The sequence below is a fragment of the Trichosurus vulpecula genome, chromosome 3 (genome assembly GCF_011100635.1).
Source record: "Trichosurus vulpecula isolate mTriVul1 chromosome 3, mTriVul1.pri, whole genome shotgun sequence".
Classification (NCBI taxonomy): domain Eukaryota; kingdom Metazoa; phylum Chordata; class Mammalia; order Diprotodontia; family Phalangeridae; genus Trichosurus; species Trichosurus vulpecula.
In genome coordinates, this window is record NC_050575.1 from 109,887,174 (window position 1) to 109,904,683 (window position 17,510).

Below are 17,510 nucleotides of genomic sequence, written 5' to 3' on the forward strand. Positions count from 1 at the left end.
CAGGAAAAGATGTAGTAGAATGACAGATACAAGGAGGGAAGGATTGCTTCTAGTTAAGGGAAGGCATCATGGAGAAGGTATGACACCGGAGCTGGGCCTTGAAGGAAGAGAAATAGTTCACCAAGAAGAGATGGAGGAGTACATTCTGAACTCGTTTGGCTGGGGCATTCAGCAAATGAAGAGGAGAACTGGGAGAAATCTGGAAAGATTTGCTCAAGGCACATTTCGCAGAGCTTTGAGTTCCAAGCTAAGGAATTTTGTTCTCTACAGCAGTGGTGTCAAACTCAAATAGAAACAGATCCCTGCAGCCACGTATTGACTTGGAAAACTTTACTTTAACATCTATGTTGTGTTGTATTTTTTATTTTGTTCAACATTTCCGGATTACTGTTAATTATTTTGGTTAATTAATATCTCCAGTTTGACATCTCTGCTTTAGCAGTAGGGTGGCTGTGCAGTGAGACTTGACACATGGATACATCCATACTGGTGGTTTTTAAACTGTCCACAGACCTTAGGAGTCCACAAAGAAGTGTCTTAAAATAAAGACATGGCAGATTGAATTTGTGGCTACTCCTTCACATTTAGATAATAGATGACATTTTAGGGACCTGAAAAACGATTCTGAAAGGTATTTTGTAGCCTCACATTTGTGAAGTATATTACTACCACTTCTAGTATATATATGTATATATATATATATATATATACACTTTATATATGTACTTTAGTGATATCTTAGACTTTTCTCCATCTTATATATGTAGAAAAGCAAGGTATTCTATGGTGCCTTAATATTTAATTGATACTGAATACAAACTACTTGTCATAGATGTGAAACTGCTATCAACTAATTATTCCCTTCCTAACCTAAATATCCGCAGGTGAAGGTGACAGTTGACTCAGCAGATCAAAAGAGAGCCATTAGTTCAGTGTGTAGTTACATTGTGTACCAGTGTAGTCGGCCAGCCCCACTTCACTCCAGAGATCTTCACTCCATGATTGTTGCAGCTTTTCAGTGTCTTTGTGTCTGGCTGACAGAACATCCTGACATGCTTGATGAAAAGGTGAGAGTACTAGGTTTGGGTGCATGTTAAGCAGGAGAAATTCCTTAATTAAAACATGACTTTCTTTATTTTAAAAATTATTGAACTTAAGTATCTATTGGCTATCAATGTAACTCTAATCCCGTTTAGTATGTCTTGCCAAGTACAGTGTAGCCTGTAATTAGTTGGGACAAAGAAATATATTAATTAATGAGACTTGATATGTGAGACCTTGGTTAAAAAGCTCTCTAAAGTTTATTTTCAGAAAGGTGGAAACCTCCTGTTATATTAGACAGTAGTCTATATCAGTGACAAATCACTTAACTCAATAGGTGAGTTGTCACCTAGGTTGTGAAATTGGTGACAAATGAATAGAGAATCATTAAGCTCACATCTGAACATTTTGTTATGGTGATAGGATTCCTTCTTTTTTTTTTTTAATGGGAAGAAGAACTAATTTAATGCCCTATAGAGAGCAATCACCCTGTTATTAATATATAAGGTAAAAAGGGAAAGACATGTTGGTTTAATAGTAGAACTTGTAGAATTCTTTTTGTTTAAAGATTTTTAAAGCACTTTCCAAAAATTAAGTGGCATAATAGAAAATATTTCCATTTTCCATGCATTCTCCAAAGCAAAGATGCAAGAAATGGCTTGTACATATAAGGAATAATTTAAGCTTCTCTTTCAGTACCTTATCACTGTCCTAACTATCCCATTGCTAGCAGACTTTTTGGTATGCCCCTTACAACTTTGTGGTTAAGAAATGTTAGAACAGGTTTATATGACAGTCACAGTATTTTAAAAGAAAGTTTATACAGATATACCTATGGAAAATGTGTTCTGGCTTTACTCATCTTCTGTCTGCACCCTAAACTCTACATAGTCACAAAACGTCCTAATTGAATTGAATTTCTTTTCAGTAATCGTTCATTCTCTGACCATCTGAGAAAAATGAACATTCGCGTTTAGTTTCTTATGAAGAATTTAACAAGTCTTCTTTTTTTCACCTTTAGGACTGCTTGAAAGAGGTGCTAGAGATTGTGGAATTGGGCATCTCAGGAAGCAAGTCCAGGAGTAGTGAACAGGAGGTCAAGTACAAAGGAGACAAGGAGCCAAACCCTGCATCTATGAGGGTAAAGGATGCGGCTGAAGCTACCCTTACATGGTACGGAAGCTGTTAGGAATAATGACTCAATAGTTTGGTAGTTGTAAGCTCTCTCCTCCTCTCACTGGTTGTGAAACATTGTATGACTTGGCTAATTGCTGCATGCTTTGTATTCTCCAACTTGAAAATAAGCAAGATTTAGAGTTTATTTCTACCTTGCATGGTATATATACCATATGCCATTGAACTAAGAAGTGAAAAATTCAGAGGCTGACAGATACATTGCTTTTCCACGTCTTTGATGAGTAAAATAAGATCAATCTCCTTAAAACTGACTTTTATAGTAGATAAAAAGAGCTACTTAAATTTATGTGAAAGCTCAGCAAAAATAAGTCTTCAAACTGAATAAATGTTGTAATTGAATTAACTATTGGGAACTTAATAATAAAAGAAAATTTATTAGAATCTTAGATTTTTAGATGTGTGGAAGGGACCCTAGAGACCACTTAGGCCAACCCCTTTTATTTTACAGATGAGAAAACAGACCAAGAGAAATTTGGTAATTTGCTAAATTAGTAGTAGAATGGAGACAAAAACTCTGGTCTTCTGATGTCTTTCTGGTCCATTGTTCTTCCTGTTCTATATTTCTCTTAAACTTGACATTGCAAGTTTAAATCAATCATCAGGTTATGGTTTTTTGGTACCTCAGTGCTACTAGCAGTGTGCACTGGGTGAGGTAACACAGAAACCGATTTAATTTCTGCTTTCCAGGAATTTAGTCTCTAGGGAAATAATGCTTACACAAAATAAACATAGAATAATATAAAACAGTATATGATTAAGTGCCAAATTATGTGGCATAGACAATCCTAATATTCACAAGTGACTATGCTAAGTACTATAAGAAATAGAAAGTAAAACATGGTCCCTTTCTTGAAGTTATTTACAGCCCAATGGGAAATAGCATGCATATACAAATAACTGTAATTCAAGGGGTAGTATGGAAGTCATGAACAGTGCTGACAAGTTCCGCAGAAGTTCAGGGTAAACAGTGTTAAGGAGCTAATTCAGATGGAATCTAAGAATGACTACGTGGAAATGGTGATATTGATGACTGAAGGAAGCTAAGGCGCATCCTTGTGGGAATTGCTAACTGAACTCTCTTCTGTACCCTGCAGCATCATGCAGTTACTTGGTGCATTCCCTTCACCCAGTGGTCCTGCCTCTTCTTGTAGCCTGGTGAATGAAACTACTTTGATTAAATGCTCCAGGCTGCCTACTGTAAACAGACACAGTTTCCGATACTTTGTCCTGGATAATAGTGTCATCCTTGCAATGCTGGAGCAACCCCTAGGGAATGAGCAGAGTAAGTGACTTTTCTACTGAATTTATAAGATTTTCTTAATGGGGATTTTTAAGGTATTCTGCCTTTGGAAGGATTATTTGAGGAAATGTGAGCATAGGTCCTCAAGATATTACAGAGGAGTCCTGGTACAAGAGAAGCGTGCCGATCAGAAGAGTGTGGACTTTGGGCAAGTTTTTGACAGATACCACTAGCAGCTTGCCAAATAGAATAGTTGAGGTATTATGGTACAGCAGAAAACACTGAAGTCATGGTATGATAAAGAGTAAAGGCGTAATTCCACTAGCAAGCAGACTATTCATCTTTGAATCTTTGTAGGACCTGCTGACGACCTCCCCAGAAGTCATGTACTGAAGAATATTGAGAGGAAATAATGTGCAAGTCCTTTATTGATCATGTCCCTTCTTCCTTTAAAATTGATCTCCCACGATTTTTCCCTGAGAAGTCAGAGCTTGACCTTTAAGTAAATTAAAATTTCATAAACTAGCCATCATGCGACTCCTCCATTTTATTCAGTTCTGAGCCAACTCCCTCACAAATTTGTTTAGTCACATGATCTGAACAACAATACAAATCCTTCTCTTCTTGATACAGACATTTCAAAATCTGTATCTTCCTTCTATTCGCTAATAACAAGAGCCTATTAGGGTATTAGAGCAGTGAGGAAAGATTAGATCAGTGATGCCATTGCGCACAGTGTAAATGGTGATGGATCTACAGCAGGCCTGCACAGCCTGTAGCCTGAGGGCCACTTACAGCCCAGGCCACTTGCTACAAGCCAAAGGATTTCTTCTGCATACAAAGGATGTTTTCCTCTACATTTTTCCCAGGCCACCCTGAAATCCTTTGACTTGCTGCAAGTGGCCAGAGAGCTGTAAGCAGTTTTAAGTGGCAGCGGCTGCACGTTGTGCAGGCCTGATCTACAGGGTAGGAGAACATATTTAGCTATTGCCAGTCATCATGAATTAAATTAATCAAACATTATAAATTTTTTGGTATCAGTTCATTTATTAAAAACCTAACAGTTATTAAAAACCTTCCTTTGCTAAGAAGATATTTTGATGGGGGATAGATGGTAAAAAGACGAATTCAAAGCATACTAGGGTCACAAGACTCTGGACAACCATGCAAGCAAAGGATTCAGTGTGTACTAAATGTAGATAACACAACATGTCTGTGGATCAGAGGTGAATTAGCATTTTTTCCTTGAAGTGATAAGAAAATTGGGTGATATTGGTAGTTGGTAAATACTTAATTTGGCATGACTGATTATGAAAATCATAAATTGTAGGGAGATACAGTTACCAATTAATATTTAGTTTGTTTCTATAAATTATAAAGATTTTAATTTTTAAAAATTACCATTGTGTCTGAGTTCTAAATTGTCTTTTCTAAACTTCTCCTTACAGATGATTTTTTTCCATCTGTCACTGTTTTGGTCCGTGGAATGTCTGGAAGACTTGCTTGGGCCCAGCAGCTTTCCCTTTTACCAAGAGGGGCAAAAGCAAATCAGAAGGTATCTGTCAAAACTCAGAGGAAAATCATAGGAAAGGGAGAGTTGGTGCATTTTTATTTACAGATTAACACAAAAATCACTAAAAACAAAAACAAAATCACTAAATTTCAAAAAAAAGTTTAAAACTCTGGGTTTGTTTTTAAGTTTTATGGAATATACTCTGTTAATATAACAAAAAAAAATTTTACAACCTATGTGAAGTTGCTTTATTACCTTGTTGTGTTTGATAACAGGCTGTATGTGTAAATGCTATGTATGCAACGTTGAGGAGATAGTGTGGTCCAGTGGAAAGAACATTGAATTTGAAATCAGTGGACCTGGGTTCAAATCCTGGCTCTGCTATTTACCAGGTGTGATCTTGGGCAAATCACTTTTCTGCTTTAAGTTTTAAGTTTTTCTTTATTTTTAAAGCTAAAGGTAAGGGGGACAAGCATGTATTAAGCTCTGTACTAGGGTATGCTGAGTGCTTTACAAATGTTATCTCATTTGATCCTTACAACAGCCATGTGAAGTAGGTGCTGTCATTATCTGAATTTTACAGTTGGAAAAGCTGAAGCAGAGAGGGGTTAAGTGACTTGCCCAGGGTCAGATAGCTAGGAAGTGTCTGAGGCTAGATTTGAACTCAGGTTTTCCTGGCTCCAAGCCCAGCACTTTATCTACTGCATTACAAACTGCCTCTAAATGAAGGAGTTGGATTAGATAATTTCTAAGATCCTGTGAGCCTATGACTTCATTAAAATTGAAAGAAACCTATGTGAGTAGTAGCTTATCTAAAAAGTAGTTTAACACCTTGAACTTTGTTTCCTTTTCAGTAAGAAATTTATTTTTCATCACATGAGACACACTACCACTATTCCCTTGGTGACATTACATTCAGCCCATAGTCTCATCATATTCCCTATCTTGTAGCAACATTTTAAAGTCTCTAAATCACTACATAATATTGAAGATGCAAGTCACTACATGATATCTTTGTTTTCTTAGAGTTAATGCAGCTTCTAGAAATGCCCATGACATTTCAGGTGTGGATTGTACCATCAGAGAATCAGGCTCTGTATTGTTTGTTTTTTTGTTTTGTTTTTTGATTTTTCAGGGGGAAGGCAGGGCAATTGGGGTTAAGTGACTTGCCCGAGGTCACACAGCTAGTAAGTGTGTCAAGTGTCTGAGGCCGGATATGAACTCAGGTCCTCCTGACTCCAAGGCTGGTGCTCTACTCACTGCGCCGCCTAGCTGCCCCCAGGCTCTGTATTGTTGAAACTGTATTGTTGCTTAATACCATTCCAGCTATCTTTAACACTCTGAAAAGTTCCCCAGAGGTCCAGATTTACCCACAGAAGACTGCCTCTTTGGTATGACCTAAAGGATAGTGAGGAACCCCCCTGACCCAAAATAACTTGGCAAAATATGTTACCAAGATTTTCATATTTGGGATTAAGGCTTTGGTCTAATTAAAACGTGTGTGTGTGTGTGTGTGTGTGTGTATCCAGGATAGGACAGTATGTACTGTTGTCAGCCATTGATGCTTTAATGTCAAAATTTACGTATCAAAAACTTTTGACAGTTCAGCACTAAAGTCGTTCCTAGTGGTAAGCCTACTTTTCAGGATTCTGCAGCAGAATAAAAGACATATAAAACCAAAATCTTTTTGATCTTGACAATAATATGTTTTAGACAGTTGGACCCAATAAATCAAACCCAGGTTTCTCCTAGAAAATAAGAGTATATATTTATCACATTCATTTCATTTCCGATCTTTGGTTTGCTTATATGGAAAGTTGGAATAGTAATAGTTGTGCTACCTATTTCACAGTTTTGCCATGAGGCTCAAATAAGATAATGTAAATCCCAGTATGCTATTAAAAAAAAAAAAGCCCAAGGAAAAAAATGGTAGGACAGACAAAAATAACATCTCCAAAAGCTTCCCTTATAGAAGATGAAAACCCTGTCCCTGTTCTCTAGTTTTATGCTGCCTTTGCTACATAGCCATCATTCCTACCACCAGTGCCTGGTCTGGCATAAGACCATCTCTCCAGGCTTTATGTTACAGCAAGTAATTGGAAGAGGAAGAGATGAATTAAGGGATAAAAGGACTTTATTACTTCATTCCTTTCCCAAATATTTTATTATTATTCTCTAGCTCTTTCTTCAAGAGTTTGGTGGGGAGCAAGGCTTAAAGGGGTAAACAATCCCTACTCTCAAGAAACTCACAGTGTAATGAAAGAGTCAGCATGCAAATAATTCTGTACAAACAAGCTAAATACAGGATAAAGTGGAAATAATCATCAGAGGGAAAGGAAAGTACTAAAATTAAGGGGGAATCAGGAAAGGCTCCTTGTAGAAGGTAGGACTTTAGCTTCTGTATTGCATTATATATTATAAATGGGTGCCCAGACCATATAAATTGTTTTGCTTCATTTTAACAGCTTTTTGTGCCAGAACCTCGTCCACTTCCTAAAAATGATGTTGGAATTAAATACACAGTGAAGCATCGACCATTTCCTGAAGAGGTGGACAAAATTCCTTTTGTAAAAGCAGATCTGAGCATTCCTGACTTGCATGAAATCGTAAATGAGGAAGTAAGACACTAGTTCCTAACTATTGTTTATTTCTTGTGTGTGTCAGTATCCTGGAATACTTGTTCAGTAGAATGCTATGCATTGAATTTCACTTAGTGCTTGAATTTCTTAAATTTAATTTTAATTACAGAATTAATAACTTTTTAATTTTCTATTAAATATTGACTTCGTTATACCATGTGAATGTAGTGTCGTTAATGTATTTCAGTTAGAAGAGAGACATGAAAAACTGAGGAATGGCATGGCCCAGCAGATCACTTATGAACTATCCATTGAGCAGCAAAGTGAAGAGGAGTGGCGAAAGAAAAGTTTCCCTGACCCAGTTACTGACTGTAAACCCCCACCTCCTGCCCAGGAATTCCAAACAGCACGCCTTTTTCTTTCACACTTTGGGTTTTTATCATTAGAAGCATTAAAGGTAATTTTGGCAGATTTCTATGTGCAAGTGATCTTCTACACTTGTATTAGATAACTAGAGATATAAGTAGTTATGACACACAAATACAATGTGTTGTTTACAAATGGCACAATTAATCTTATTTTTTTCTTTATGGTCACAGAAGGATTTCAATTCAGATGGCCTAGGGTGAAGTGGGAAAACTTGCATGCCATTGGCATTTTTATTATCTGCACGTATGATTCATTCATGTGTGGAAGCCCTAAGGTGACTTATAGGTGCCTTCATGCATATATGTTCATACTTAAATTGCAATTTTCATTTCCAGTCACAAGGTGATTCTTTTTGCATATACATTCAAATATGTTTCCTTGAGTTCCCTAATACTTCTAGCTGTAGTAATGAACAATAAATACTGCTGGGAAAATTGAAATCTAGATTTTTAAAATTACCATAGTAATTAGTTTCTGTCCCCACAAAACATCTTTAAGCATCAATAACTATTATAAAGAGCTGCACAAGATGGTGTTTAAGATGTATGGTTTGATGGTGTTAAATTTAAATAGAAACAGGAATCACTAATCCATATATAAGGATCCCTACAGGCCACTTATTCAGTTATTTATGTTTTTATTTTGTTAAATATTTTCCAATTACATTTTAATCTGGTTTGGACCACACTTAGGATTATTGTGGACCACTTGGGGTCCAAAGGACACCTCTGTTGTAGACTATACCAAAAAATTCATCTAAAAATTGACCCTATATTTGCCATTTGACACAACAGAACAAAAGCAAGTTGTTGTTTTTCAGATGTTTATTCGTGTCAGATTCTTTGTAACTCTATGGACCATAACATGTCAGTCCCTTCTGTCCTCCACTGTCTCCTAAAGTCTGTCCAAGCTCATGTCTGTTGCTTCCTTGATACTATATATTCATCTCATCCTCTGCCATCCCCCTTATCCTTTTGCCTTCAATCTTTCCCAACATCAAAGTCTTTTTCATTGAGTCCTGTCTTCTTGTGTGGCCTCAGTATTTAAGCTTCATCTTCAGTATTTGTACTTCCAATGAATAGCCTGAATTAATTCCTGTAAGTATTGACTGATTAGATCTTACTGTTCAAGGGACTCTCAAAATCAGCTTCAGCACCACAATTCAAAAGCGTTGATTCTGCGGCACTCAGCTTTCCTTACAGTCCAGCTTTCACAGCCATACATGACTACTGAAAAAGCCATAGTTTTGACATTTGTCAGCAAGGTGATGTCTCTGCTATTTAGCATTCTGTCCAGAAGCTTTCCTTCCAAGGAGCAAGTGTCTTTGAATTTCATGGTTGCAGTCACCATCTGCAGTGATCTTTGAGCCTGAGAGTATAAAATCTGACGCTGCGTCCATTTCTTCTCCCTCTCTTTGCCAGGAAGTCATGGGACCGGTTACCATGATCTTAGTTGTTTTGTTTTGTTTTGTTTTTTTTAACATTAAGCTTCAAACTAGTTTTTACATTGTTTTCTTTCACCCTCATCACCTCATCTTAATTCTTCACTTTCTGCCATCAGGGTGGTATCATCTCTCTATCTGAGATTGTTGATATTCTCCTGGCAACCTTAATTCCAGCTTTTGATTCAGCCACTTCACATGATGTACTATGAATATAAGTTAAATAAGTAAGGTGACATTGTACAGCCTTGTCACACTCCTTTTCCAGTCCCAAAACAATCAGTTGTTCCATGTTCAGTTCTAACCGTTGCTTCTTGGCCCACATACAGATTCCTCAAGAGACAAGTAAGATGACCTGGTACTCTGGTACTCTTTGAGAACTTGTCACGTTTTGTTGTGATCCACAGTCAAAGGCTTTAGTGTAGTCAGTGAAGAAGTACATGTTTTTCTGGAACTCCCTCACTTCCTCCATAATGCAGCGAATATTGGCAATGTGGTCTCTAGTTCCTCTGCCTCTGTGAAAATCAACCTTTACTTCTGGTAATTCTTGGTTCACATATTATTGAAGCCTAGATTTCAGAATCTTGCTGACATGTGAAATGTGCACGACTGTTTGGTAATTTGAACATTTTTTGGCATTGCCCATCTTTAGGATTGGGACATTAACTGATCTTTTCCAATCCAGTGGCCATTGTTGTGTTTTCCAAATTTGCTGGCATATTAAATATAGTGCTTTCATAGCATCATCTTTTAGGATTTTAAATAGCTCAGTTGGAATTCTGTCACCTCCACTAGCCTTATTGTTAATGATGCTTCCTAAGGCCTACTTGACTTCATTCTCTAGGATGTTTGGCTCTAGATCAGTAACCACACCATAGTGGTTATCAGTGATGTTACTATCTTTCAATTCTTATGTATATTCTTGCTACCTTTGTTACGTCTCTAACATTTTTGTCTTTTATCATACCCATTTTGCATGAAATGTTCCCTTCATATCTCTAATTTTCTTGAAGAGATCTCGTCTTGTTTTTTTCTATTTGTTTGCATTGCTTATTTAAGAAAACTTTCTTCTGTCCTTGCTGTTCTTTGGAATTCTTCATTCACTTGCGTACATTTTTCCCTTCTTCCTTTACCTTTTATTTTCTTTCTTTCCCTAGCTATGTATAAAGCCTTCTCAGACGGCCATTTTGCTTTCTTACACTTCTGTTTCTTTGGAATGTTTTTTGTTGTGGCCTTCTGTGTAATATTGTGAACCTCTGTCCATAGTTCTTCAGGCACTGTATCAGATCTTATCCCTTAAATATGTTCATTGCCTTTACTTCATATTCGTAAGGGATATTATTTAGATCATACCTATATAGTCTTTCTTCACTTTAAGTCTGAATTTTGCAATAAAAAAAAGCACATGATCTGAGCCACAGTTATTTCTAGGTCTTGTTTTAAATGACAGTATAGAGCTTCTATGATCAGTCTGATCACCATCTGGTGATGCCCATGTGTAGAGCCCCCTTTTGAGTTGTTGAAAAAAAGTATTTGCTATGACCAGTAAGTCATCTTGACAAAACTCTATTAGTCTCTGCCCTGCTTCATTTTGTACTCTAAGGTCAAACTTGCCTCTTATTCCAGTTACCTTTTGATTTTCTACTTTTACACTTCAGTTATTTATGATGAATGTGACACCTCTTTTGGGGGTATTATTTCTAGTTGTTGTGGGTCTTCATAGAATTGAACAACTCTGGTCTCTTTGGCATCAGTGGTTGGAATATAGACTTGTATTACAGTGATGTTGAACAGTTTGCCTTGGATTCAAATAGATATTATTCTGTCATTTTTAAGATTGTATCCCAGTATTGCTTTTGTTGACTATGAGGGCTATTCCATTTCTTCTAAGGGATTCTTGCCCACAGTAGTATATGTAATGAGGTAAATGTATACATTCTCATTCATTTCAGTTCACTGACACCTAAGACTTCTATATTTAAAAAAAACTTTCCATCTCCTATTTGACCACATCCAGCTTGCCTTAGTTCATAGGTCTTATTATCCAGGTTACTATGCAATATTGATCTTTATAAGATTGGTCTTTCCTTTTATCACCAGATGTATCCACAGCTGAGCTTGCTTTAGGCTTTGGCCCGGCTGTTTCATTCTTTTTGGAGCTGCTTGTACTTTGTCCTCTGCCTTTCCCCAGTAACATATTGGATACCTTCCATCCTGAGGGGGTCATCTTCCAATGGCCTGTCTATTGTCATTTTATCATTGTGGGTTTTCTTGGCAAAGATACCAGAGCGATTTGCTGTTTCGATCTCTAGTGGATTACCTTTTGTCAGGACTCTCCACTATGACCTGTCTGTCTTGGGTAACCCTGCACAGCAGAGCTCATAGTTTCATTAAGCTGTGCAAGCTCCTCCACCACAGCACGGCAGTGATCCAGGGGAAGAACAAAAGCAAGACAGTTCTATTAACTTTAGAATTTCTAGACTTCTGGAGTCAAGAGCTTTTATTACAAGGTTAGGACTATTGGGGAGAAAAGAGCAAGATCACTTCTTTGGTTATAGTCCTCTTTAGCACTATCCTCTTACTTTGTCATCCTTGGGCCTGTATGCAGCCTCCTTAACTTAGCCCTAAACCAAGCTGGAAGAGATGGTAGTAGCAGTAGTTTGAAAATGGCTTACTCCTCTCAAGCATAGGATCCTCAGTCATAACTGTCTTATCTTTTTCTCTCTCAGACCTGTTTTGGCTTAGAATTTTCATTTGATCCATTCTGTGGATCACCAGACAGACTTATTTGATATTTAATGGATCTGTGATTTTATTAGTCTGGGTACCCCTTACACCCATGCAAATCAGATCTTTTTCACTCTTTCTCATGCTGAAGTATTCTTGTCCATCCTGTCTATTCCTCAGATTCTGTGGTGGTCTACCCAACAGTGAGAGGCCTGCCTTCTGTTCTTTTAATATCTTGATAATATCTGTGTACTACTCAGACTGCCTGTTTCTTCTTTTGTTGTTGTTGTTTAACCAGCCCACCTCCTTTTGTGCTCATAGATGTCCGCAATGCCTTTTATCCCGCTAATCTGAATGTTATCACTAGTAATGTGCTATAACCTATCTGTTATGTCCACCACGTATACCATTACCCTTAGCAATGCTTATAATTTTGATTCTTCTACAAGCATGATGTTCTGTGTTGTTAACCATATATAGTGCCACTGTGGAAATATTGGTGTTAAAGAGATGTACTTTTGCTATACTGAAGAATTTAAATCATTGAAAGCAGTACACATTTTCCAAATTCAGTCTGTCCATATCTCTACTGCTTACTCAGTTCTGGGCTCAGTTCATTTATGGACTGCTCAGCTGATTGCAAGTCATAGTTTAGGCAGTATACATTTTTTTATCTCTTTTAGTCCAGTGAGTTAATATGGACCACTCTTGTATTTCTGCAAATTTCAAAGATGAGAATTTATACTGTTCCAGGGATCAAATGGGCAGCTAGGTGGTACACTGGATAGAGTGCCAGACCTGGAGCCAAGAAGACTCATCTTCCTGAGTCTGGCCTCAGATACTGAGTAGCTATATGACCCTGGGCAAGTCACTTAACCCTGTTTGCCTTCGTTTCCTCATCTGTAAAATGAGTTGGAGAAGGAAATGGCAAGCTACTCTACCATCTTTGCTAAGAAAACTCCAAATGAGGTCATGAAGAGTCAGACATAACTGAACAACAGGGATCAATACGATTTGCATGTTGTCATATGTGAATTTATGTATTTTGAAAACATTGATCCATAAAGAATCCATCTTATGTACTCTATCATTTATATTCCATGACACTCGGGGAAGAGAAAGGAAGGGAATAAGCATTTATTAAGTGCCTACTCTGTGACAGGCACTGTGCTAAGCACTTCCCAAGTATTATTTTATCATTAGCAAGCCATAGATTCTTAATATACTTTGAAAATCACTGCTCAGTTGAAATATGTAGAAATAGTTCCTATTTTATACCTACTGTGAAGATGAAACTTCAAAGAGAATAGAGCTAGTCCAAAACATTGGTTTATTGAGAAGCGTTCCCTTCATTTCCACCTATTCTGAAATAGGTAAGGAAAAGGGGGAGTGGCAATGTTGTACTGTTGTTGTCACCCTTCATCTTCCTCCTTGTTTAGAAGCTGTTCTGATAGATCAGTTTCAGCGACTCCATTGATGTTCTGAAACAACAAGGGAGACATTATACCTTACTAAGGAAACATGTCACTTTGTCAAAGTTAAAAGGCTGAATTATGTAGGCCTGTGCTATCGGACCTTGCTGCTGATGTATTTTGGTTGATTTTACCGAACTCCTTTTTTTCTGTCCCTCAAATTCTTTATTACAAGGGAATGGCTTGATAGAAAATCAGAGAGTGGTATATTTGGAAATGACAGCAACATAAAAACAAAACATAACCAGGATAAGTTTGGTGTTTTATTTTTTTCAATGTAAAATAATAGCAGCAACCTCTCAGAGTTGTGTGGATAAAATGAGATGTTTCTGGATCAGTTTGCAAGTCTTAAAGTACTGTGTAAATATGAGTTATTATTGTCTTTCAGTGGGACTCCTTTTTAGTTTGTGTCTTCAAACTGTTTGATTATTAAAAGGAGATTTATTTTAAAATAGCTGTTAACTTCTTTACTTACACTAATTCTTTAACTCATAATAGAAATTTAAAATAGTTTGTTTTGTTCTGTTTGGTTTTGGATGGAAAGGAACCTGCAAATAGTCGTCTACCTCCTCACCTTATTGCACTTGACTCAACAATATCCGGATTCTTTGATGACATTGGCTATTTGGATCTCTTACCATGTCGCCCCTTTGATACAGTTTTTATTTTCTACATGAAAGCATGCCAGAAAACAAGTCAAGAGGTAAGTGTTCTGGATATATCACAACATCTTTTCCGTCATCTTTATTAACCCTTAAAAAAATGTTTATGAGACCTTATTGCCAAATACTGTATGCCTTAATTTTTTAAGGGACTAAGGCTATTAGTCTCAAACTCTTCTGTATTCATTTTTTCTTGTCATGTGAAATCTGAGCATGATAGTTAAAAATGGGTTATTTACAATAAATATAAATAAGCTTTTTTTTTTGAAATTCAAAAATCAGCAGGCATTTTTAAGTACCTGCTATGTACCAGACACTGTACTGGGTGCTAGGAATTCAAATACAAAATGAAATAGTCCTTGCTATCAAGAAGTTTTTATTCTAGTGGCATGTAGAGATTCTGTTGCATGCCCTTCTCCTGCAGTGTTCTGGTGAGGGCCGTTGGCCATGCGAGTCTCTTGCCAGAAGTGCACACCTGGTCTCCTGCCTGCCTCTTGCCCTTCAGAATCTCCCTCCTTTCCCCTCCTCTCCCCACTCCTGGCTGGCAGGGGGTGGGGGGGAACAGTTGCCCTGAGTTCAATGGCGGCTCCCCCAGACTCTTCATCCGGGTCTTCCCCCAAGCCCAGAGCAAGTGGCATGATGAAGCATCTGCCTTATTTCTGCTGGGGTAAAGTGGTGAGGGGCTTCAGATGGGGCAGCTGGCCATCCCCACAGCTAACTTTCCTGAGCAAGTAGTAGATAATCTTCCAAGTGACTTGTGTACTGGAATTTACTATGGTTGGGCCTCTCTTGGAAATGGAGATGTCCATAAGATGGTTTTAAGCATAGGATGGAACTCATACTACAAAAATACTAAAAAATCTGTGTAAACTCACATTATACATACCTTCAAAGAGAACTTCTATGGGAAAATCCTTAGTATAGTCATTACTGGCTACATCAGACCAGAGAAAAATTTTAGTTCAATTGATGCCCTTATTTCAACAATTCAGGATGATACTGAAGAAGGTAAGAGATAACTGGATTTACCAGAACATTTGGAACTCAAAGAAGATAATTCCTTCCATATGCCAGAAAGCAAAATAATGAATGGCCACTGATCAAAAGCCATTTTATTTCCTTGTTCATTTTTTCCTTGTATTCCACTACTCTTTATCATTGCTGCAGCCTTGTATTTGGTAAGCTTAAGAAAATTTTCCCACTAGCTGTGAATTAGTTTATACAATGTAGTTGCCATTTTTTTTTTTGGCAGGGCAGTTGGGCTTAAGTGACCTGCCCAAGGTTACACAGCTAGTAAGTGTGTCAAGTGTCTGAGGCCAGATTTGAACTCAGGTCCTCTTGACTCCAGGGCCAGTGCTCTACTCACTGCGCCACCTAGCTGCCCCTGTAGTTGCCATTTTATGCTTAAATTAACGTGACATCATGTGCATCATGCAGCAATAGCGAAAAGGTTCATTTAAAAATGAAGATTTTTTTAATATGTTGAACTATGCAGAAGCTACACACTACAGTAAAAGCAGAAAGCATAACAGGATCTTAAGTTTTTTTATGATGGAAATATACGTATGTAAGTAAAAACTGTGACTGGCTTAGCTCTAAGGCATTTGCTGCAGGTGAAAATAGAGATCATTCTAGTGGTTACAGATTCTGTGTAATACTTTTGATTTCCAACTAATGCTACTAGATCTAGATGCCATGGAGAAGTAAAATGTGCATTGCGTGAAGCTCTGGCAATCTAATGCCCTGAAAGGAAGAAATGGTAGGATTTGTGTTTGATATGTGTAGTATAATATATTTTTTGTTGTTGTTGTTAAAGATGAGATTTTGTGAAACTTCATTTTATTTGGGATTATTTATCAAAAAGAAGTTTATTAGGGTCATATTATTGCACTGTTTTCCATTTTATATTTATTTTCATGCCCTGAATTCTAAGAGCTTTTGAATTTTAAAAAATAGTTCAGAACTATAGCTCTCAATTTTCTATGTGTTTTCTGCCCTTTTATTATAGATGGTATTATTTGTATTTGTATTCAAAATTATTTAAATGTTTTATTCCTTAAACTTTGATTTCTTTCTGTTCATAATATTCTTTCCAATTTGTGATTTTTTTTATATCTAGTCCTTTCCCTCCACTACCATTAACTCTGAACAATAATAGATATGCAAAGATTATTGGATTCCACTTCAAAAAAAAAAAAACTTTAAATATTGCAACAACCCCAGTTTTTAAAGTAACTCATTAAAGTGGATGCAGGGGATAGTTAGAATTAACCAGTTGGATAGAAAAAGCCAAAGTTCAGCCAATGTTTCCCAGATGGAAAACATTTAAGGGCTTAAATTAGAGAGTATATTTTTTAAAGTTATTTAACTTATTTTAAATGTAAATTATGTATGTTAAGCATGTATAAGCTCTACTGTAATTACAGTGTTAATGCTAGTCTTACTAATACTTGTAACTTGAAAAAGGAATTAGAAGGTTTATAGGTTAAAATTTTCTTTAAATCTTCCCCTTTCAATCTCCTGTATTTTTCCTCTTTTTAAGGAAACACCTGAATTTTTGACAAGTTCTTTTTTTCTTTTAAAGAAATGCTATTGCAAACATTGGATTTTTAGGAAAATCTACTTGTATGTAATTTGCTTTAGGCCCTTAAATAACAGATTACCTCTACTTTATAAACCAAAATAGAAGAGAGAATTTAGAAGAGATCTTAGCCATCTCTAAATCACTTATGTTAATTTATTTAACTTCATTGCGTAGTGCCTTAAAGATCTAAATGTTCAGGAGTAGACATTCTAAGAATGTTAAAAGAAAAATAAAAGTTCAGGCTTATAAACAATGATATCCCTTGAAGAAAACTACTGTTTTTTAAAAAATTCAATGATGGAGGATGAGTGGATGACTCACTTAAATTAAGTGTTTTAGACTACTTTGTAAAGGACTTGTTTTGACAAAACAAAGTAGTTCATGGGATTATTGCTTTTATTTTTCTGGTTTTAATATTTTAAGTGCCACTTAATCAGCAGCCCCATAATTTATTGTCTTGTGATAAAATGTTAGTGATTTTACAAAGTAAAGATTCAAAGCAAACAATTATAAAGTACAACATGCACCCATTGTTGGAATAACTTTAAAATAGCACTCTACTTGAATCATTTATCTTGCTGTTATAACATTTGTGAATTCTGAAAGCTTTTGTATTTTCCTTTAC

The 17,510-nt window shown here is 36.6% G+C and overlaps 1 protein-coding gene and 1 pseudogene across 4 annotated transcripts in view; both read left to right on the top strand.

The window, feature by feature from the left end:
• Positions 1-17,510, top strand: part of RALGAPB (Ral GTPase activating protein non-catalytic subunit beta) — a 92,729-nt gene that overhangs the window by 48,554 nt on the left and 26,665 nt on the right. For all 4 annotated transcript variants that reach the window (XM_036748058.1, XM_036748056.1, XM_036748057.1 and 1 more), the window contains 7 exons: positions 885-1,067; positions 2,063-2,214; positions 3,333-3,520; positions 4,927-5,033; positions 7,457-7,609; positions 7,818-8,027; positions 14,184-14,342. In XM_036748058.1, coding sequence (XP_036603953.1) covers positions 885-1,067; positions 2,063-2,214; positions 3,333-3,520; positions 4,927-5,033; positions 7,457-7,609; positions 7,818-8,027; positions 14,184-14,342 — 1,152 coding nt within the window. The remainder of the gene's footprint in view (positions 1-884; positions 1,068-2,062; positions 2,215-3,332; positions 3,521-4,926; positions 5,034-7,456; positions 7,610-7,817; positions 8,028-14,183; positions 14,343-17,510) is intronic.
• Positions 14,857-15,401, top strand: LOC118840711 (annotated as a pseudogene).